The following is a 22,333-nucleotide window of genomic DNA, read 5'->3' as shown; positions in this document are numbered from 1 at the left end:
CCTCTTTGACCCTGCCAGGGGCTGCCGTCTCTCGCACCCCGCTACCAGGGGCGCTGCCCCCGGACCCCCACCAAGGGGGGCGTTGCCCCCTTGGAACCCCCATGACTTAGGGGCTTCGCCGCTAAGTACCAATAGGATAATCAATTATAATAAGATCAATTAAGTGTGCACCTCGCACCCGACTTATTTAGATTCGTATTACAGTTAACTTGATCAACAAGTTAATCCTTAATTACACTAAAATCACTAACAACTCGCATCAAATCATCTTCATGGATCTTAATCATAAGATGTTTTGATATTGGTATACTCATTTAGTATCTTTAGACCTGGTATACATATTAGAACTTTCGTTTACTAAAGGTTATTATTTGATTAATGACAACCGCTGTCGCGCAACTGCCAGCTATAAAGGCATTGGTTTGGAATATTCTGAACTTTAGTGGGAGTTGTATGTAATCAAGATGGGATTCTGTACTCTTACATGATATGCAACGGTTAGGCATCTTGGCGCCCTCGTTGATTCAAACTGGTGAAGTGTGAGACCTCACCCAAACTTATCATGTGTTTGATTGGACCACTTTGATTCTATATCGAGAACTATAATAAGTGAACGCCATGTGAGATTGAATATGATCCATGTCTCATTGTTCAATTGATGTATTATACAAAAAGGATAGATGACAACGTTTACCATAAGCTCATTATCTTGCAATAGTGTAATTCAAGATGTTTTGGTTAATGACTTTAAAGTGTCATAACTTGTTGTGTGTGTGTGTGGGGGGGGGGGGGGGCATGTGTAGCTAGAGCACCGCTGACTGCCTGTGTTAAGGATATTAATAGAAAGTTGCCCAAGTGCGAGACTGTTGGAAATAGTGGACCGGTTAGGTTAATTTAATGCGGGCCGACCGAGTTATGACCCGTAAGAGTTACACATTGGGTAACGAGCATAAAATCCGCTTGAATTGGTTAACCGGTATTGACGAATAATCAGGATTATTATTTATACTAAATATAAATAATAATATCTAAAATTTTATTTATCAGATAAATAAACTGGTTCAGACTTTAACCAAGTTGGACTTTAACCTAGTTAATATTTAATTATGATAACTATAAGATTATTGAGATTATCTTATTTAAAAATCAAAACTAAATATGATAATGTTTTTTTCTTGCTTGGAGAATAATCTTATGATGATTTATATTAATATATACTATATCATAACAACTTCATGCAACAAAAAGGAATAAGAAACTCCAACAAAAGAGAGCACGTCTAGTCACTTTTGACATACCCAGTTCATGCACAAAAGAAGGGTGACAACTTCTCTTTTTATTTTCTAGCCACTATGCCGTATTGGTTCACCGCAAGTCCGTTCAATGCCATTGCTAGCCGCTGACGTTACACGCCACTGGTTTCTGTCGCCGCTCCTGTTCCGCCGTTGCTGTTTCCAAACAACAATGTCGCTGCCAGGTTGTCTCGTTTTGTCACCTAACGTCGCTCGTGAACCCTTGGTGTCTCAACCGGTTATTCATTAACCGAGGTAAAATTAAATATTGTCGGTGTTTGATTTATATTTAATTTGGTTGTTTAAACTCGTACTCGTATTGTTTGTAACCAGATCCTGTGCGGTTCCTAAAAGTGTTGATTATTGGTTTTAATATTCCGTTGCGTAATCGTTTATTAACATGACTAATAAACTATGAAACCTTTTTAATTAAAACCTTAATTGTTAAACCGTTGACTGATCACCACTGAAATTCAACACTTGACAAGTTACTGACCAATCATTTAGTGTAATTGTAATTAGCAAACTTAAATAGACGGAATCTTAAGTCTTAATTCTCAATTTATGATGCATATAGAATATTATATACATGCAATTTCTAACACACAACCTTGAGACACACACGAGTAAAACATAGATACTTTAAAAAGTGCAGTCATCAAGTAATAATTAAGTAAGATTTTTTTAACTATTAAGTTACTATTTTTAAGACCAACTAGATATCTTTTACAAATAGTGGAGAACACAATATCGGGTCTACTTTATTACTTTTAGCATGTTATATAGTTTTCTGCTTTTATATTTACACTAATTTGGAATATTGTAATTAGTGAAGCACGAAATATATTCGATCTTTATCTCGGTTTTATCAGTTAGTCCTTTGATTAATTATCTTTCACTAGTTAATTAGAACAAATGTTAATACTTACTATTGAACAATAATTATCTAGTGATTTGAGTTATTTAATGTTGTATAACTATAGAATGACAAAATTCAAAAAAATTCACTTCTTCATATCACTTAGTCATTTATGAAACGTTTGCTAAATCTCACAAACTGTAAACATGATATATTGTTCGAATTTGCTCTTCAGTTTTCTATTTGCCTTGATTGAAATGCTTGGTACATCTTGAAAGAAGTTCACAACGTCAGCTTTGACAAGGTGATCAACATATAAGCTCACTTAATAATACTTAGACGTCGACTAAGTACAAGTTGCCTACGCTAAGTTGCTAACCAACGTATACCCAACACTTAAAAAACTCAATAAATTTATATACTAAGTCTGTGAAATGGATAACTTCTATGTTAGACTATGTGAAGGACGTATATATAAGCTGTTGATCGATGAACAACTTTACATTACAAATGACTTCACTAATTTGCTCATGCATGCATGCACCAGTTAAGTTGGGTTCAATCAATGTATATGACCACGTACTTTTAAGTAAACAATTAAGCATTTTCTCATTATCAAATCACTATGCACTATACATTAATTGGTACATACAATAGCTAAAATGGGGTGGTTTAGGTTTATCTATAATATAAAATATAAAAATTAAAACATGCATTATTATAGAAACCCTATAAATACCACCACGCAACTTTAATTAAATAAATATACTTTGTTATTTTTTATTCTATTAAAAATATAAGAAGTATTAATTTCAAATTTGGATGAGAATGATTAGTGATAGAAAGTATGTATGAAATGGAAAGAGAGTAGAAATAGAGAATTGAGAGTGTGCAGATTTACTATGAATAGAAGAAGAAAAAAAAAAGAATTTTGGTATATTTTTTTATGTTATTCTCAATAAGATGATGATGTTACATTTTTAAGATGATAAGTTTTATTTAAGAAAAAGTGATGAAGCAATGAGAGGTAACGGATCATGTTAAAGATAATTACGAAAACAACAAACCATACCCAACCAAAGTTGTGTTGGTTGGCGTCTTAATTGTTAATTCCATTTCTTTAATCTTGTTGCACAATCGACCGACCCAAAGTACTTCGATGGGAGCAGTCTAAGGTGGCGGCTGTTACGCCATTGACAAATCTCATATTGACCGTGAATATGAAAGATGCAAGTTCATATGAAATACCAAACCTTAAATAATAAATACCACTAACCAGCTAGTACTAGATTGGATGATCTTAAAGTCTCCACCCGGTAATCACAAAGAGACAACTTTATACGATGCTTCAATAAGAAACAAATAATGTGTTGTGTTAACCGATATAATGCAATATAGATGACATGATATTTTTTCCACATCACCATCATTGATCGTCGCATTATTAAATATAAATTATGTAACTTTTGATACACCAAGCACACAATATACTTCAAGATCATATGGTTATAAGATTCCGTTATTCCGGGTAAACAACCAACAATGGCAACCACATTAACCTGGATCCCTAAATTTTCTCTATATTTTTCTTTTTGATTTTTTGTTTATGTTCATGTTATGAACGTTGTCTTGCATGGGATTTGCTTTTATACAAGGATGGGAGGCATTCGAAAAGCATGCAAATCATTTTTCTCCAAACACCATTTTGGCAAGAGATCACACCGCAAAGACCAAAAGAAACACCTACAGGTTCCATTTCCATTCGGCTTTCGTTTCTTGCCGAACAAGAAACAACCTTTTACGCGTTTATCTTTTAAGTTTATAATCAATTACAAAACCGGTTGCCACTGTAAATCGTTTTATGTGCCATTTCCCTTTTGTTAGGTTGATGCAAATGACAACAGAGATGGAGATGATGATGATGATGATGAAACACAAGATGTTACTTCCCCTAAAGTCACGATGCCACGACTTTCGAGAACCGCAAGCTCGGGTTGTCTGCCGATGTGTCGGTCCAAATCAACGAGCCAATGCCAAAGAAGAAGCAAGACCCCAGGCCGTCTCCGGCCCGTGAATAGTTTGCTAAGAAGCTTTAGCAGGAAGAACATGGAGTCAAACTCCTTCCACACTGCCCCTTCTTTTTCCAAAAGAAGCAACTCAACTATTATCTATACCAATGCTAACGGACTCCGAAAACCACCAGATACGGTTAAACGCCTAGAGTGCACCCTCGAAGAATTGTGCTTCGGGTGTATAAAGAAGGTTAATATCCGACGTGACGTGCTTACAACTGAGGGGTATGCATTTACATGCCTGCTGCTATTAAGCAAACCCAAACATATGAATAAACAAAGTTTATTTTTATTTTTACTTTTGAAGGCAAATAATACAAGAAGAGGAAGTGCTAACGATAAAAGTGAAGCCGGGATGGAAGAAAGGAACAAAAATCACGTTCGAGGGAATGGGAAACGAGACACCGGGAGCAAGTGCAGCTGATATTACTTTCGTAGTAGACGAGAAACAGCACCCGGTTTTTAAACGAAACGGTGACGATTTGGAAGTAAACATGGACCTTCCTTTAGTAGACGCGTTGACCAGGTGTACCCTCACCGTCCCTTCTCTAGGCGAGCAAGAATCATATATAACTATCAATGAAATAATTACCCCTGGCTACAGAAAAACCATTCCGGGACAAGGCATGCCTTTACCAAAACAAGAAGACACAAGAGGAAACTTAAACATAATATTCTCAGTTCAGTTTCCACAACATTTGACACAAGAACAAAGATCCGAATGCTTTAATATCTTGCAAGATGCATGTTGATTTCAAACAGTTTTAAGGAGGAATTATAAAAGTGTAGTACACTTGTACATTCAGAGTTTTTGAAACTTTTTTCACATCTATGAAAAGCCGAAAAGAGCACGAATGATGCCAAATAGACTACCATCAAAAATTGCCTTGAGGAGTCTAAGTTTACCAGGTGTATACGGTGGGTACCTTGTGGGTGCGTCTCCAAAAAAGGCTCTGTATAGAACGGCTTTCTTGTGACTAAAAGCATCAAATGAGAATTTACCATGGTATGCCCCCATTCCACTCTCACCGACTCCACCAAATGGTAATGTGTCAACCATAAGCTGCACATTAAACCACGAGACGTTAAACATAAGTTATTAAATGAGTTACATATAATGGTAGTTTAGTATAATTTGAGTCATACGTGTAAGGTGACATCATTAATAACTACACCCCCCGCAGAGACGTCGTTAACAAAGTTTTCTTTGAGCTGCTTGTTGGTGGTAAATAGGTATGCAGCAAGCGGTTTTGGTCTTGATCTGATAAACTCAATGCCATCTTCAATTTTTTCAACCTATATAAACCAAAAGAAAGATTAATAACCTATAATTATTTTATAATCTGAGCACAATATTAAATTCTTTTACCGTTACGATAGGAAGTAAAGGACCAAATATCTCGTCACTCATAATCAGCGAGTCTTCTGGGGCATCCAGTACAATAGTCGGAGCAATCTTTCTGTAACAGAAGTAGGATTAATTATAGTACAGGTGGCAATTGGGCCGGGTTGGGTAACAAGTAAAATTAGGTAAGTTTTACATACAAGTCAAAATGAATCCGGTCGTGTTGACTCGGATCACTTCTTATACAAAACTAGTGAGTCAGATAAGATTACAAAAAGTATATTATTCTAATAATAATATAAACTTTTTAATAAGTAAGATTTAGATGGTTTTATCACACTATGCCTATGAAATACACTTTCAGTGATTTTTACCCATTTGTCATGTTTCATTTGACCACTTTTTTAACTATGAAACTAACAAGCTGGTACTAGTAGGCCTGTAAGCAAATCGAAAGAACACACACAGGGCATGTTTGTGTCCGTTTGTTTAACTTTAAGCGAATAAACGATTAGACATGAATAGCATAAACAAACGGTTCACGAACATAAACGAACGAATATAGCTGAACATAGATGCACGCATATAAACATGAAACACCAATCAAAAACGTGAATATCAATTTGTTTGGCCTAAAAAATTAATAAAACAAGATAATAGTAATGAGCCTAACAATTTAAATGTATACATAAAAGAACAAACTTAAATAAACATAAAAGAACGAACGAGCGAGCATGTGTTCATGCCCGTCTGTTTATTAAATAAACGAACATAAACAAAACTCCCGCAGGTTCGTTTACAAGCCCAGGTAGCAGGAATAAACAAATCTCACCGGTTGTTTTTGTCTATTTGACCTCCAAGAATGATCTTTCCAGAAATCTTATCATCATCCAACATCTTTTTCAACCGGGCAAAGTGATTTTCGTGCCCAACTCGAGATATATCTGGTGAGTTCAAAGGATCATCCCCAAAAAACTTTTTCACATTATGTTTGAAAGCGTCTATCTGCAGAATGACATTATCAGACAGATTAACTAAGATTTTTTTCTAAATGATAATTTGAATCGTTAAAGAAAGGTATGTACCAACACAGGAGCATATTGTTTTGTTGTTATTATGTAATCAGGACCGACACAAGCTTGTCCATTGTTGCATCCCCACTTACCTGCAACTATACGCTTCACTGTCACCTATATTATGCAGATAACAAGTCAAGACAGAAGAAAGTAGATGTCATGTGGGATAGAACTGTATAGGAGGTGGCAAAATGGCTCACTTGTCAAAAGGGGTGTTTTCGTTACGGGTCAAAAGATTGGGTTTACCTAAAATACCCATGTCCAAATTTTTTTATAGATACTTACAGTCTCATATATAATTACTAAGATTATATTATTCCAATAATAATCTAACTTTGAATGATATGATCTAGGACTTTTATATGCACATAATACACTTTGGGGGACTTTAAACACATTTGACCTCTTTGATTACTTGTTTGACCTGATAAAATAAAACATAACCTGGATCAACCCGTTCACAAGTTAACAGGTCCAAATTGCCAGCTGGACTATACAAGCATGCACGTAAAGAGGAAAGCTCCTTACTGCTAAGTCAATGTTTGAATCAACCAAAACGGGAGATTTGCCTCCAAGTTCTAAAACGACAGGTGTCAGATTCTTGGCAGCAGCAGCCATGACAACTCGTGCCACTCGCCCATTTCCTACAAGGTCGCATTTATTTGCTTATTTAAATATAATCATGGTTTTAACAGCAATTGTCATTGATTAAAATGTATTGAGATCAGTGCATTTCAGTAAACGGCAAAATAACAAGAAAAACATAAGAAAATCTAGTCTATATTTAAAATCTAAGAAACAAAGAAAGACCTGTGTAGAATATCTTATCCCACTTTTGCTCCAAAAGCGCAGTTGTTTCAGGGACAGCACCTTCAACAACTTTTATCGCTGACTTGTCCAGATATTTTCCTAAAAGTTTTGCCAGCAATGATGACATGGCAGGAGCAAGTTCAGAAGGCTTCAAAACAACAGCATTCCCAGCTGCAATTGCTCCAATCACTGGATCCACAGATAACACTGTTTTTTTTGGTGGTTTTTTTTGGGGGGGGGGGAGTAAATGATCAGTAAACGAACATTGATATATATATTACCTCAGATATATTATTAACATACATAATGGATAGTTCCATGCTGAGATGACCAATACAACACCGAACGGTTCTGGAACTATTTCTGCCGAGGAAGGAAAAGTGCCTAAATTGGTTTTCACCTGCAAAGAATCGTCAATAAATGTGCATTACGTATTTTCTTTTATCCATTTCATTTTAAGCCTACATGGAAAGTATTATGTCCCACTTAAATTGTAAACACAATTACCTTTTCTGGTTTCATCCAATGTTTTAATTCCTTCAGGGACAACTTGCATGAATTCTTTATCATAGCAATCTGCATTATAAAGCAATGGATGCAATTCAGTAGGATAAAATGACCCGTCCAATAATATTCAGTTAGCAATAATCAAAGAGCTATGAGACCAAGGGTATGGGTTCAAAAAGAGACTAAAATTATATCTGATTGTTACAATTACAATGAAGGGGGCAACCTCAATATATAGAAAGAGAACCCATAAACCATAGAAAACCTAACTTGGGCATACGGGTCATATACTAATACCTTAATAATAACGCATTAATAACTATAATTAACATGGGTGAGGAAAAAGTTGCATAACAATGAAGAAGCAATAAGCATTATAAAAAGCAACATATTAATGATCTTGGAAAAAATTCAACTTCATAAGTTTACGACTAAAATAATTACTCTAAAAGTAATCACGTAATCTTTTTTAAAATACATGCCCAGGCACAAGTCAAATGAACTTTTATAGCCAACATAATTCAAAAATAAATTATGATTAATGCATGTTTTCCACCATTATACTTCTAGAACGAACGATTTTCAAAAGGTCCCCCTTAATGATGTAGACTGATAAGATATAGAACAGATTGCATAATATGCTTAAATAAGGCTAGTTATCATCACAGAATTGGGACTGAATATATTCAACAATGCAACGGTTAATGTAACTATTCCAACTATAATTGGTAGCCTCAATAACTTAAATGAGATCCTTCCTCTTTCTTCAACAAATGCGCACTAGCTAATTCGAAAACAATAAATTACTTCTGTTCAATAAAGAATTTTGAACATAAATGTTGCATCATAAATTCATAATCTCACAATTTTATTAATTTTGCTAAAACTGGATGGTTCGTGTCAATTCAAAAAACCTGGCAGTTAAATCACAAACATTCTGCAAATTTTTGCGATACTAGCTAATTCGAAAACAAAAAATTACTTCTGTTCAATAAAGAATTTAAAACATTGCATCATAAATTCACAATTACAACAAACTTATTAACCTTGCTAAAATTAGATGTTTCGCGTCAATTCAAAAAACCTGATAATTTTTTAAATCACAAACAATCTGCAAATTTTGGCTATACTTACTAATTTGAAAAATAGAAATTACTTCTGTTCAATATAGAATTTTGAACATAATTATAATAAATTCATAGTCTCAACAAACTTATTAACTTTGCTAAAATTAGACGTTTTGTGTCAACTCAAAAAACCTCACCGTTTGTTAAATCACAAACAATCTGCAAATTCTGGCTGCACAAAAGTACTACCACAAAAGGAAGACAAAAGCATTCATCACTATAGAAAACTTTAAAAAAAGAAAAAAAAGCATTTAATACATTCTCAACATAAAAAAATCAAACAACTAATATCTTAAAAGGAAAACACAACATCAGTGTTGTGACGTTGTCGTACATCATTTCCCCTCACAACATTCTGTCAACGCCATTTTTATACACCTGAATAAAACTGAGTTCAGGAAATTAGGTAGAACAGAAATTTAGGTCAAACTTTGATAATCTAAAGCCTGTGTCCGCCTGTACGGACGGATCATCAAAACAAATTGATCACACAAAACAGATTATTAGTGAAGGGGTATGCACCCGCCTTAACATCGAGCGGGGCGGGTCAACCCACAAGATATAGACAAGAGGCTTGAAATCAGGATGTCATGAAGACACAAAGCCAAAACCTATGTGCAAGCGCATGAAACATCTGCGCGTGGCGCATATCACATACGCGCAAGCGCATGAAACATCTGTGAGAATAAAGAGAAGACCTTGCGCATCCCCGGGATAGGCGCATAAAGGCCGCGCGTAAGCAACACACAACAAATGAGACAATAGTCTAATCCAAATCAGGATAAGGACAACCATGATTGTACTCATCAGGCAACCTTCCAGAAGGTATCTTTTAAGGAATAAAGAATGTGCTGATGTTGACAGCTGCCAATGAAGGGTGTACAACTCAGCAAAGCCCATGTGCCACCACGTGATGGCACATGGGTCAGGTGAAATACCTTGGTCAGAGAATAAATCAATAAAAAAGCACCAGGTGTCCTAAGTACACGTGGCGCGAAGCAATAGGAGGAGGCCAAAAAGGCCCTAATTGGGTCTGAGTCCAATCATTGGAAACCCTAATACTATAAATACCACACCACCTCCACAGTTGGAGGCAGGCAAGAAAATATATTCTTAGTCCTTTACTCATTTTTACATCCTGATTATCTTCTCCTACAATACCTGATTCTCACACCGGAGGGTTACCCCAAAGAGGACCCCTCTGTCCCTTTCTGAGGGGTAAGCTCACGGTGCTGTTCGTTTTGTAGGTGGAAGAACTCGTATCTCGGAAAACCATCAGTGATATAGCACACTCGTACCCGAGGAACGTTGATCGTATACAAGTAAGTCGATACACGCTTCTTCATTGGCGCCATCATCTGTTACAACGGCAACAAAACTACTATTTCATCAATTTTCTCTTCACCATGGTTTCCGGTGTTCGAAACAATGATCAAGTTCTGGAGGATAATGAGCTTGAGGATGTTAATGAGGGACATCAGGTTCTGAGGGCGCCGCGTGACACTGCGCGCACCACCAGTAACCATCCCTTCAACACAACACCTCATAGTCAAACTGAAACTCCCCCAGACGATCTCACGTTCCAAAATCTGACTGGTGCAAAACAAAAAGGACCAATGGGCCCGGAAGTTGAAACCAATGACCCTAAAGAATGGCTCATAAACGAATAACGGCGTTTAATGGACAAATACAATGAGTTGGTAAAACACAAAAAGTTAGCCGATTTAACACAAAGGCTCGCATTTGATAAACAAACCATTCAGGGAACAACAAAAAAGACGCGCGCGCTGGAAGACGGTCATTCTGTTCACACCGAACAAGCTGATATTAGTGATGAGGAAGAGGTGCACAGCATGAAGAAGACGCGAGATACTCATGCAGGAGGTTCACAGCTTCGCGCACACATGCACATAGCACCTGGAGCCAAAGCTGATATGGATTTATACACACCATACAACCCACAAGCGAAAGAGCAAGTGGACGTAACCACACCATATAGGCCAGCCATCTTGGTAAAACATTCAAAGTTCGCTGAGCGCATTGCGAAGGCTCCCATTCAACACAAAACCAAGATGCCAAGTGGTTTAGGCAAGTACGATGGTACAACAGATCCAGATGATTTCTTACAAGGTTTTTATAACACTGGAAACTTAGAAAGCTGGACGATGCCAACATGGTGTCACATGTTTGCTCGCTGCCTCACGGGCGCAGCGCGTGTCTGGTTCGAAAGCTTGCCGACAGGACAAATCGATGGGTTCGAAGAGCTATTGGAAAAGTTCCAGGCTCACTTTGTACAGCAGCGCAGACACACGCACGACCCCGATGACATCATGCACTGCGTACGCAGGAATGATGAAACCAATGAAGACTACATAACTCGTTTCAATCAGGAATCTCTTGCAATTGGAGGCATCACTGAACAACTCTTGCGCGTGGCCTTTATACAAGGTGCGCGCAGTGATCAACTCCGCAGAGCTCTCGTGAGCAGAGAAGGCATGCCAACCACTTGGGCTAAGCTTATGGAAGCATCGTGAGTCTTCGCGCGAAATGAAAAACAAATTGCCCAAGACAAAGCAAGAGATAAAGGGCATCAAACAGAAGCACCACGCAACAATGAAACGAGGCGCAAACAGAACTCCGTATGGTCCAGGTTGCAACAAACCAATTATTCTCCTACAGAAAAGCAAGCGCAACAAAGTTCACCCCAACCCCAAAAAGACATTCTTAATCGCGGAGAAGGTGACAAGAAGGAAGGCGGCAGAGAGCCTAACAGACCTCTACCAAGAATATGGACTCCCATCACCAAAACGCCTTCGCAAGTGTTAAGCACAGAGAATGTCCAGTTTAAAAACCCCAGGCCATTACTCCATAAGGGACCACCGAACAGTGGCAAATATTGTGAGTTTCACAAACCCACAGGGCACAACACTGATGCATGCCATCATTTGAAGGATGCGATCGAAAAAGATGTGAAATCAGGCAAGTTGGCTCACCTGGTGAAAAATCCAAGACCAGAGAACGAACAACCAGACGGAGCCTCAGCCAGTAAAAAATTCAAAAGAATCTGTGTAGCTGAAGGAAGAAGGCAAGGGCAAAAATCGAGGAAGAGAAGCGCGCAAATCCAAGGGGATTGGCGCGAGCAACAAGTAATCTTTCCAAGAATCAGAGGAGGCCCGTCTATCAGCAGCCCTCTAGTCATCACTGCACACATCGCTCATTATGAGGTGTCAAGAGTCCTGGTGGACACCGGTAGTGAGTCAGACATCTTGTATGAGCAATGTTTCAGGAAGTTGGATCCAGCAGACCAAGCAAGGCTTGAAGTTGTGAGTGCACCAATCTCGGGTGTCTCAAACGAAATTATTCACCCCCTAGGTCAGATACAATTCGAACTAACTATGGGGGATGAGAAGCACAAGCGAGCTGAAATTGTCAACTTCCTGGTCTTGCCCACCACTTCATGCCATAGTATGATCTTGGGTAGAGGAACGATTGCCCAATTCAACGCCATACCGTCACCAGCGCATGGCGCGTTGGGGTTCCCAACACCAACAGGAGTAACATTTGTGTACCGAGATCACCTATGCGCTGTAATAAGTATACCTCGAGAGGGGAGAATGAAGCTTCCAGTGGCAAACAACGCGCCAGAGGAATGGATTCTCAACCCAAAATTCCCAGAACAAACAATCACAATCGGAGCTACGATATCAGATGACACAAGAGTGAGAATGAAAAGATTGCTCACAACGTATATGTCAGTCTTCGCGTGGCAACATTCTGATATGACTGGGGTTCCGCGAGACCTGGCGCAGCACTCTCTCAACACATTCAAGTCCGTGGAGCCAATTGCTCAAAAGAAAAGAGTCATGGGAGACGAGAAGACAAAGGCCATGAATAAGCAAGTAGAAGATCTACTGCGCGCGAATATCATTCGCCCAATACAATATCAAACATGGGTAGCCAACCCTGTGATGGTAAAGAAGAGCAATGGGTCATGGAGAATGTGCATTGATTTCAAAGACCTCAACAAGGCGTGTCCAAAAGATTGTTACCCCCTCCCAAACATTGACATGAAGGTGGACTCTGTGGTGCCATTTAAGCTCAAATGTTTCCTGGATGCCTATAAGGGCTATCACCAAATTCAAATGGCACCACAGGATGAAGACAAGACTGCTTTCAGAACTGACAAGGGTGTTTTCTGTTACACAAAAATGCCCTTTGGTTTGAAGAATGCAGGAGCCACTTACCAAAGACTCATGGATGCAATTTTCAACGAGCAGATTGGAAAAAACTTAGAAGTCTACGTGGATGATTTGGTGATTAAAAGCAGGGAGGAAAAACAAATGCTCAAAGACATCGAAGAAACCCTTCGGCGCCTAAAGGAAGTAAACATGAAGCTCAACCCGAGCAAATGCACATTCGGTGTTGAAGAAGGGAAATTTCTCGGCGTAATGGTCACCAAGGATGGTTTCAAGGTGAACCCAGAGAAGGTGGAGGCTATCCTCGGCATGCCCTCACCATCCACCATGAAGGAAGTTCAAAAGTTGAATGGTAGATTGGTATCAATTAACAGGTTCCTAGCAAACCATGCAAGCAAATCTACCCCATTCATTAACACACTGAGAAACTGCTTAAAGAAAAGCCAATTCAAGTGGACGCCTGAGGCCGAACAAGCTTTCAGTGAGATAAAAGAATGTCTGATAAATCTGCCTGCGCTCACAGCTCCACTACCTGGTGAAACTTTAACGTTGTACCTGTCAGCAGGAGAGCGCGCCATTGGCGCAGTATTATTGGTGGATCGCAAGGGAATCCAAACACCAATTTATTATGTAAGTCGGGTGCTGACAGATCCTGAGACGCGCTACACCATCATAGAAAAGTTAGTTTTATCACTAACGCATGCGTCGCGCAAGCTTCACAGATATTTCAATGGTCATCCTATTGAAGTCCTGACTGATTACAACATCCAGCAAGTCTTGCGACGTCCTGCGCTCTCAGGAAGGCTGACAAAATGGGTGCTGGAATTAGGGGAGCACACGATCACCTATAAGCCTCGTCCAGCAATCAAGGGACAAGTCTTAACTGATTTCATCGCATAAATCCCTGAAGGAAAAGTCGAAGAGGCTCAGCGCGAAGTAGACCCTCCGCAGGCCAATAATGAAGAAAACGTTTGGAGATTATTCACTGATGGAGCTTCAAACAACGAAGGGTCTGGCGCAGGCCTCAAATTGGTGGATCCAGAAAATCATGAGTATACTTACGCAATCAGGTTGGATTTCAAGAGCACCAACAATGAAGCTGAGTATGAAGCCCTGCTGGCTGGTTTGCGCATCGCGCACAAGTTCGGAGTTAAAAAGCTAGAGGCTCATGTAGATTCATACCTGGTAGCAGCACAAGTCAATGGCCTTTATGATGCCAAGGAGAACACCATGCCTCTGTATCTAGAGCAGGCGAAGAAACTCACCGAACAATTTGACTTTTTCAGAATCATACACATTCCGCGCAGTGAAAATAAGTCTGCCGACGCGCTAAGCAAGATGGCATCAACCAGTTTCGATCATTTTGGCAAAGATGTCAGGGTGGAAGTAATGAGCAACCCGTCGGTGGGAGCGAAGTCCGTTCTTGTAATTCATACAACACCTTCATCATGAATAACTCCAATAATGGAATTTTTGAAGGAGGGAAAGTTACCAGACGATCGCGCACAGGCGAGGAAGATAAGACACAAGTCGCAGAACTACGAAATGCTCGATGGTACGTTATATCGACGCTCTTATCTTGGACCACTCATGAAATGCCTAGACGCTGAGGAAGCAAGCTATGTGATCAGAGAGATACACGAAGGAATCTGTGGAATACACGCTGGCCCGCGCATGGTGATCGCCAAGGCAATGAACGCAGGTTATTATTGGCCAGGCATGTACTTGGACGCGTTAAAAGAGATCCAAAAATGCAAAGCGTGTCAGAGCTATGCGCCATATACCATGCGGCCAAAGAACAACTTGATTCCGGTGACCTCTGCATGGCCTTTCCACAAGTGGGCAATCGATATTGTGGGTCCCTTACCACAAGCGCCAGGGCGAGTAAAGTTTTTGGTAGTGGCAGTAGACTATTTCACAAAATGGGTTGAAGCCAAGCCACTGGCAAAAATTACAGCCGAGGCAATGAAGCAATTTATTTGGAGCCACATCGTATGCCGTTTTGGCCTGCCCATGGAAATCGTGAGCGACAATGGCAAACAATTCACTGACAGAAAGATATCCAGTTGGTTCAAGGAATTGCACATCAATCAGGTCTTCACTTCAGTATACCACCCTCAAGGGAATGGTCAAGTGGAACGCGCGAACCAAAGCTTGCTGAATGGGCTGAAGAAAAGGTTGGAGGGGGAGTCCCATGCATGGGTCGAGGAGTTACCTAATGTCCTGTGGGCGCACAGGACATTAAGCAAAACCAGTAATGGCGAGTCCCCGTTCAGCCTAACCTATGGAACGGAGGCTATGATTCCAGCAGAGATTGGATGCCCATCCTATAGAGTGCTCATGATGAGTAAGACGGATAACGAGCAAGAAAGGAGGTTGGATCTCAATTTGCTTGAAGGACGCAGAGAGGCGGCTATCATCAGTGAAGCCAAATACAAGAAAAAGCTAGAAAAATACTACAATCAGCGCGTGAAAGAATGCCACTTCAAGAAGAATGATTTTGTCCTTCGGAACAATGAAGCTAGTCGCGCAATACCCCCAGGAAAGATGTCTCCCAACTGGGAGGGACCTTATCAAGTCTCGGAAGAATTGGGAAAAGGCGCATACGCTTTAAAAGATTTAAATGGAAAGAAGATCCCGCGCACATGGAACGCAGCACAACTTAGAAAATGTTTCATGTGAAAGTTGTCAAGTTTGTAATCAAGGCTTTTTAAGCCATTATGAATAATGATGCGCTCTATATGCGTTCTATTACCTTTTGCATACATGTTTCACACTTCCCTTTATTAATTTTGAGCAATATGACAACATTGTATTGACATCAAACTAAAAATAAAACGAAGTAAAACACACATGCGCGAGCTTCAAGCTCAGACGCGTTAACGAGTTTTAACTCTAAAACGTCAGGGCCTTAGCCCAATAATATGAGCCTTAGCTCAAATTACTCATAGCATCCATCCTACGTATTGCGCATGGGATATAAGCAGAGCATAAAAATACCTAAGCACAACTAAGGCAAAGCACATACCAAAGCATAGTTGTTAAGGTCTCAGGTCGGGGCCGCGCATGGGATTATAATGGATATAAGCAGAGTAACACATACTGACACGTAAAGGCCAAAAAACTCATTCATAATTCCCTATAATAAATGCACGATAACGTCGCGCAAAAGAGGAATAATGAAATGCCAAGGCACGTGTCAGCATATTCAGAATATCGCAAAAAAAAAAAAAAAACTTGAAATATGACAACTGTTAAGGATTAAGTAAAAATAATTTCCTTACAACCTTGTTCAAGTTTCAATGTGTAAGCGTACCTTATATTCAACAAGCACACACATGCAATATAAAGAGATGAATTGGGAATGCGCAAGATGCGAATAAGGGAAAAACAAAATTTCATTCCGAAACATAGAAGTTTACAAATTTACAAATGATGAGGTAAAAACTACAAACACAAAAAAAAAAAAAAAACAAGAAGGGCTTTTCAAGTCTCTATGTTAATATCAGCCTCTTCATCTTCCTCATCATTATTTCCTCCCTCAGCATCTGGCGCAGCCTGCTACTCGTCATCTCCAAACTTACCATAATCAAGCTGTTCGTCTTGAATATAGTCGTCTTCTGTCATGATAGCGTCAGGAGTAGGTCCTTTGGCCACGCCAGAGCCGCTGGCAGAGGTAGCGTTGCCCGCGCCATCATCATTGCCACCAATCCCTTCACATTCATCAAGTAATTTCTTTAAAGCGCCAAGATCGGGCTGGTCAGCAAGCGCGGCTATCTGCAAGTCACAAGGAACAGTATAAGTACAAAAGATTATGAAAATAAGTCAAGTAAACTCATTAAGGTGAAAATACCTGCTCAAGGATGAGAATTGGAGTATTCAAGTACTTCTCCCCCGCCTCAGCCATGTCAGCACAGACAGCGTCGAGCTGATAAGGGTAGTCGGATGGATTCTTCTTTAGCATGCCATATTCATAACCATCCTTAAACCCCTTAGCCCGACCCACTAAGCGCGACGCCGCATTACAGTCCATCACAAGGGTCTGAAACTCGTCTGAGTATTTCATGGCATAAGCGCAACGAGTCACACCCTGTGAAATCAGCCATTGACGGTCCTGCGCGAGGGAAGAAACAGACGTCTCAAGAGCAGGGATTTGAGAGTTTAATAACTTAACAGTTTCCTTGACTTGTTCTAGCTCTTCTTTGTCAGACGCTGCTGCCGCCAAGGCTTCATTCTTTTCCGCTCGCGTAGCATCGAGCTCTTTCTTCAGGCGCGCAACCTCAGTCTCCAATAAAGATTTTTCAGTATTAACCTGCGCAATAGTTTGGTCACGCGCCTCCACTGCCAACTCCAGGTCACGCGCTTGACGCGCGTACTTGGCCGCATCTGCCTCTGCCACTTGCAGTTTCTCCCGCGCAGCTTGCAGCTCAAGCCCGCGCTTCACAAAAGCAGCGTTGGAACTTGCCCGGTTCTCGCTAAGTTCTGCTTGGAGTTTCTCAGCTTTCTCTCGGGCATCAGAAAGATTCCAAGCAGAAATCTTAGCCTCTTGCTTGGCCTCCGCAAGGGCGTCACGTACCTTTATATAATCATTGCGAAGCTCTTGGGAGGCAGCAAAAAACGCAGACCCAGCAAAAAGGTGGTCATTAAGCAAATCCACGCGAGCGCGGTCCTCTTGAAACCTCCTTTCAGCTGGAGGAACAGAGTGAGCCCAAAAGTCTTCACATACGCCCAAGGATTGGAATGAGCTCTCTTCAGTGATACTCCAGCTCGGGCGGTATATGTGATCGGCTCCCTACAAACACAAAGCAACGCAAAGAAACGTTTTAGTTATCTAAACACTAACTCGGAAGTCTGCACAGCGGAGCAAAATAAACTTATACCTGAGGAGAACCGGCAGAAAGATTAACGCCAGCTGATGAGCTCCTGCCTGCCCCATGAGAAAAAGGCTGCGCCACGAAATCTCGTGGCGCTATAGGGCTTACGCAGCCACCATCAGAATTTTCAAAATTAACCTCCTCGTCATCCTCTATAACAGGTCTCTTCTCCTGCGACTTGGAAGAATCAAAAATAGTCTCGCGAGGAGGGCTGCGCGCAGGAGGAGGTGAGGGAGGTCTTGACGCTGTTAGAGTAGCGCGAAATATAGTCTTCTGCTCCTTAGTGATCCCAATGAGGGGCGATTCAGTACTTGTTGGAGCAGGAGCAGAACTAACGGCGCCAGCGCTAGCAGTGCCACCAGCAGCTTGTGTGCCAGCTATAATTCCTATGAAAAACCAACAAGGAGAAATGATTCATGACTTGAACTAAAGGAAAAAATCAGACAATCAAAGTGCAATAAATACCTTGGCGCACCGCAGTTCGCGAATTAAGCATCGCCATGAAGTCCATTTTCCCCCTTTTTGAGGGCAAAGCAGAGGACTTCAAAACAATTTTTGGCATAGCCTTGGCACCTTGCTGTGCCTGAGGTTGAGCCACCAACGTTGCCGGCTCTACAAACATTTGAGTGAACAAAGCTTTATTAATAACTCTATCGGAATCACGCTCATAAAACCACAAAATATAAACAAAGTATACCTGTTGGAGAAGACGAAACAGCAGGCGCAGCACCGCTTCCCTTGTCTGCCGCGCGCAGAGATGAGGTGGCAGCACCATACCTCGTGTGGACTGGAGGACTGCCCACACCTTGAGGCAAAGAAGACGAGGAAAACTTGGAAGTAAAACCCTTGGTTTTCTCAAGTCCTTTCACTTGAGTAGGGGGAAGATTCTGGGCAACAGAGGCATCATCTTTTTTTTGTTTTTTACTGGCCCCTGCGCCAGTCTTGCCTTTAGCCTTGCGCTTGAGTTTTCGCGCTTCAGCTTCTTCCTCCTCCCTTTCCTCTTCCACAGGCTCCAACTCATAATTAGCGAGCGCATCTACAATACGCGCAACAGAAATGTTAAAACCAAATTTGGTATTCTAAGGGCCTAAACACAAATACAAGGGCTTACCAGGCGCATCGCTGTCAAAGCAAAATTCTAAGTCGACAAGGATGAACATATCATCGAAGCGATCAGGGAAAGCAACTTCCCCAGCGTTCAGGGCGACAGAGCCACCTTCTGTATGCTCGTCATAGGCGGCGTGGATGTATTCCTTGCTTTCTGCATAAAACAAGACAAGTGATATCAGCAAAACGAATTATACTCGCGCAAAATTAATGCAATGAACAAACAACCCACCTGAGCCATCAACATGGATGACAGGCTCAGTCTCGCTGTCAGTCCACCTCTTGCTCATACCAACCCCCACCAAAGCTTCCTCGCAAATATTCTTGGCGGGGGATGGTTCAGCAGTTAATTTTTTAACCCACGCGCCAGATGGATTCTTAAGAACGTCATCATACGCGGGGCGGAAGTAATCGCGCGCATGGTCATACGAATGGGAATAACACCAGCCTTGATATAAAAGAATTTTTCAGCCCAGTCATGAAGGCTTTTGAAGGTAACAGTGCAGCACTTAACCTTCTGACTGCGCGATGTGAATGAGAACCAAGAATCTTGGATTTTCGGCTTATAAAAAAATTGAAAGCGCCGAGGGGTGGGCTCATCGCGCTGAGCTTTGCACATGAACTCAAAATGAGTCATGCGCACTAATCCACAGGGATGGACTTGAGATATATGAATCCCGTAAAATTGGAGGAGCGCACCTATAAACCTCGTCATCGGAAGACGAAGATTACAGCGGGTGAAAAAGTGAGAATATAAAGAGATATAGCCGGCGGGAGGATTCGCCGCCGTCTGCCTGGCTGCCGGGAGCAGACAACCATACTCAGGGAGAAAACCCTGTGAAGCAATGAGACTATCAAGCTCAGGCTGTTTCAACTTGCAGGGGATCTCGTCCCATCTTTTCGCCGTTTTATTCTTTCCCCCCTCCTCTGACGAAGTCTCGGCAACCCGAATACCCTTGCCGGTTTTCTTCAAAGTAGACATAACCACTGATTTTACACGGCCTTTACTAGGGGAAATTGTGGTGTCTGGGTTATCAGACATACAATTGCGAATCGAACAATATGGTTACTTTAAGCACGGATTTCAGGGACGAAGACGAAAACTCTTAATTGGAATGTAAATGATAAGCAAAAGCTCTGAAAATGACAGTGGAGATGAAGAAAAAACCGTTCAAAAGGTTTGGTTTTATAGGCCCAGGGGAGAGAAAGAGAAACAAGTAATAATCAGATCTACTCTCACGCGCCCCCACTCGCAGGCGTAGGCCAACATAAGCGCGACACGTGTTCCTGACACTGCATGAGGAGACGTGAAAGGCCACTGTAGCACCTCGAGCACACGAAAGGTCTGACACATAACGTCTCTATTTCTGATGCATGTCAACACCAACCAACCACGTGCATTGACTATTCGTTTTAACCAAAGGGATGGAATTTCGCGCAACGCGCGTACAAGAAAAGAAAAAGAAAAAACAAGCCCTATTGAAAAAGCAAACTATTAAGTCTAATATCTATCTTACCTCGCTCGCGCGAGACAAGACACACATTAGACTGGGGGGGATTGAAGGGGTATGCACCCGCCTTAACATCGAGCGGGGCGGGTCAACCCACAAGATATAGACAAGAGGCTTGAAATCAGGATGTCATGAAGACACAAAGCCAAAACCTATGCGCAAGCGCATGAAACATCTGCGCGTGGCGCATATCACATACGCGCAAGCGCATGAAACATCTGTGAGAATAAAGAGAAGACCTTGCGCATCCCCGGGATAGGCGCATAAAGGCCGCGCGTAAGCAACACACAACAAATGAGACAATAGTCTAATCCAAATCAGGATAAGGACAACCATGATTGTACTCATCAGGCAACCTTCCAGAAGGTATCTTTTAAGGAATAAAGAATGTGCTGATGTTGACAGCTGCCAATGAAGGGTGGACAACTCAGCAAAGCCCATGTGCCACCACGTGATGACACATGGGTCAGGTGAAATACCTTGGTCAGAGAATAAATCAATAAAAAAGCACCAGGTGTCCTAAGTACACGTGGCGCGAAGCAATAGGAGGAGGCCAAAAGGGCCCTAATTGGGTCTGAGCCCAATCATTGGAAACCCTAATACTATAAATACCACACCACCTCCACAGTTGGAGGCAGGCAAGAAAATATATTCTAAGTCCTTTACTCATTTTTACATCCTGATTATCTTCTCCTACAATACCTGATTCTCACACCGGAGGGTTACCCCAAAGAGGACCCATCTGTCCCTTTCTGAGGGGTAAGCTCACGGTGCTGTTCGTTTTGTAGGTGGAAGAACTCGTATATCGGAAAACCATCGGTGATATAGCACACTCGTACCCGAGGAACGTTGATCGTATACAAGTAAGTCGATACACGCTTCTTCAATTAGTTATATAACATATGAACAAGTTCACAACAACATATAATTACTAAATCAAAACTAATCAATAATTATTATATACATGCTATATCTAATCTAATGAATAATTAATATGAAATTAAGTATCAAATATAATCTAATTGAATAGAAAGTGAACCTCATGAATGTAAGCCTCCATCGCATGCTTGCCTAGGTCAGAAAACAGAGCATCGCATATCTGCTTATCACTCTCGTCCAACATCTTCAACAAGCTCTTCAACTGCGACAATCTCCAATCGTAGCTCTTCGTTTTTCCGGCGAGAAACGTGCTTCGCAAGTCATTAACCAAACAGTTTGCCGTTGAATCCTTGACTTGTTGTTCGTCGGACGCCATTGTAATTGTAATCGGCGGTGATATCAATCAATCTGTAAAGTAAATAATAATAATAATCGGAAATCGGATATTATGTTATTATATAGGAAGGAGAGTGACATGACGTGATGACTGTATAGTAGTTTTAGTTTTAGTTTGTTTACCTGTAAATGGAAGTGAATAGGAAGATAACGTCTACGGACTTTATCGTGGACTAACCAGCATCGGATAATTCTAATAATAAAAGTTGTTTTTCTATATATATTATAACGCCTGCTTACCATATTTGTGGATTTTAGTGGTGAGATAGTCAAAAGTAAATG

At 40.9% G+C, this 22,333-nt stretch overlaps 2 protein-coding genes across 2 annotated transcripts; one reads left to right on the top strand and one right to left on the bottom strand.

The window, feature by feature from the left end:
* Positions 1–3,807: 3,807 nt before the first annotated feature.
* On the top strand, positions 3,808–4,975 carry LOC143573946 (uncharacterized). The gene is made up of 3 exons (XM_077058704.1): positions 3,808–3,900; positions 4,036–4,448; positions 4,531–4,975. The coding sequence occupies exons 1-3, from the start codon at positions 3,808–3,810 to the stop codon at positions 4,973–4,975; spliced, it is 951 nt and encodes a 316-aa protein (XP_076914819.1).
* Positions 4,976–5,008: 33 nt separating this feature from the next.
* On the bottom strand, positions 5,009–22,046 carry LOC143573949 (aldehyde dehydrogenase family 3 member H1-like). Its single transcript, XM_077058706.1, has 10 exons — positions 21,816–22,046; positions 7,962–8,030; positions 7,758–7,854; positions 7,455–7,661; positions 7,173–7,288; positions 6,654–6,758; positions 6,401–6,573; positions 5,593–5,683; positions 5,370–5,519; positions 5,009–5,286 (listed from the first exon to the last, which is right to left on the bottom strand). Exons 1-10 carry the CDS (start codon positions 22,029–22,031, stop codon positions 5,053–5,055), a joined length of 1,458 nt encoding a protein of 485 aa, XP_076914821.1. The 5' UTR covers positions 22,032–22,046; the 3' UTR covers positions 5,009–5,052.
* Positions 22,047–22,333: the final 287 nt, after the last annotated feature.

The sequence above is a fragment of the Bidens hawaiensis genome, unplaced genomic scaffold, assembly GCF_021521415.1.
Source record: "Bidens hawaiensis isolate Kalapana, Puna unplaced genomic scaffold, B.hawaiensis_p1.1 tig00026755_1, whole genome shotgun sequence".
Taxonomy (NCBI): Eukaryota; Viridiplantae; Streptophyta; class Magnoliopsida; order Asterales; family Asteraceae; genus Bidens; species Bidens hawaiensis.
The sequence above is the reverse complement of the archived record's forward strand: the minus strand, read 5'-3'. Positions and strand labels throughout refer to the sequence as shown.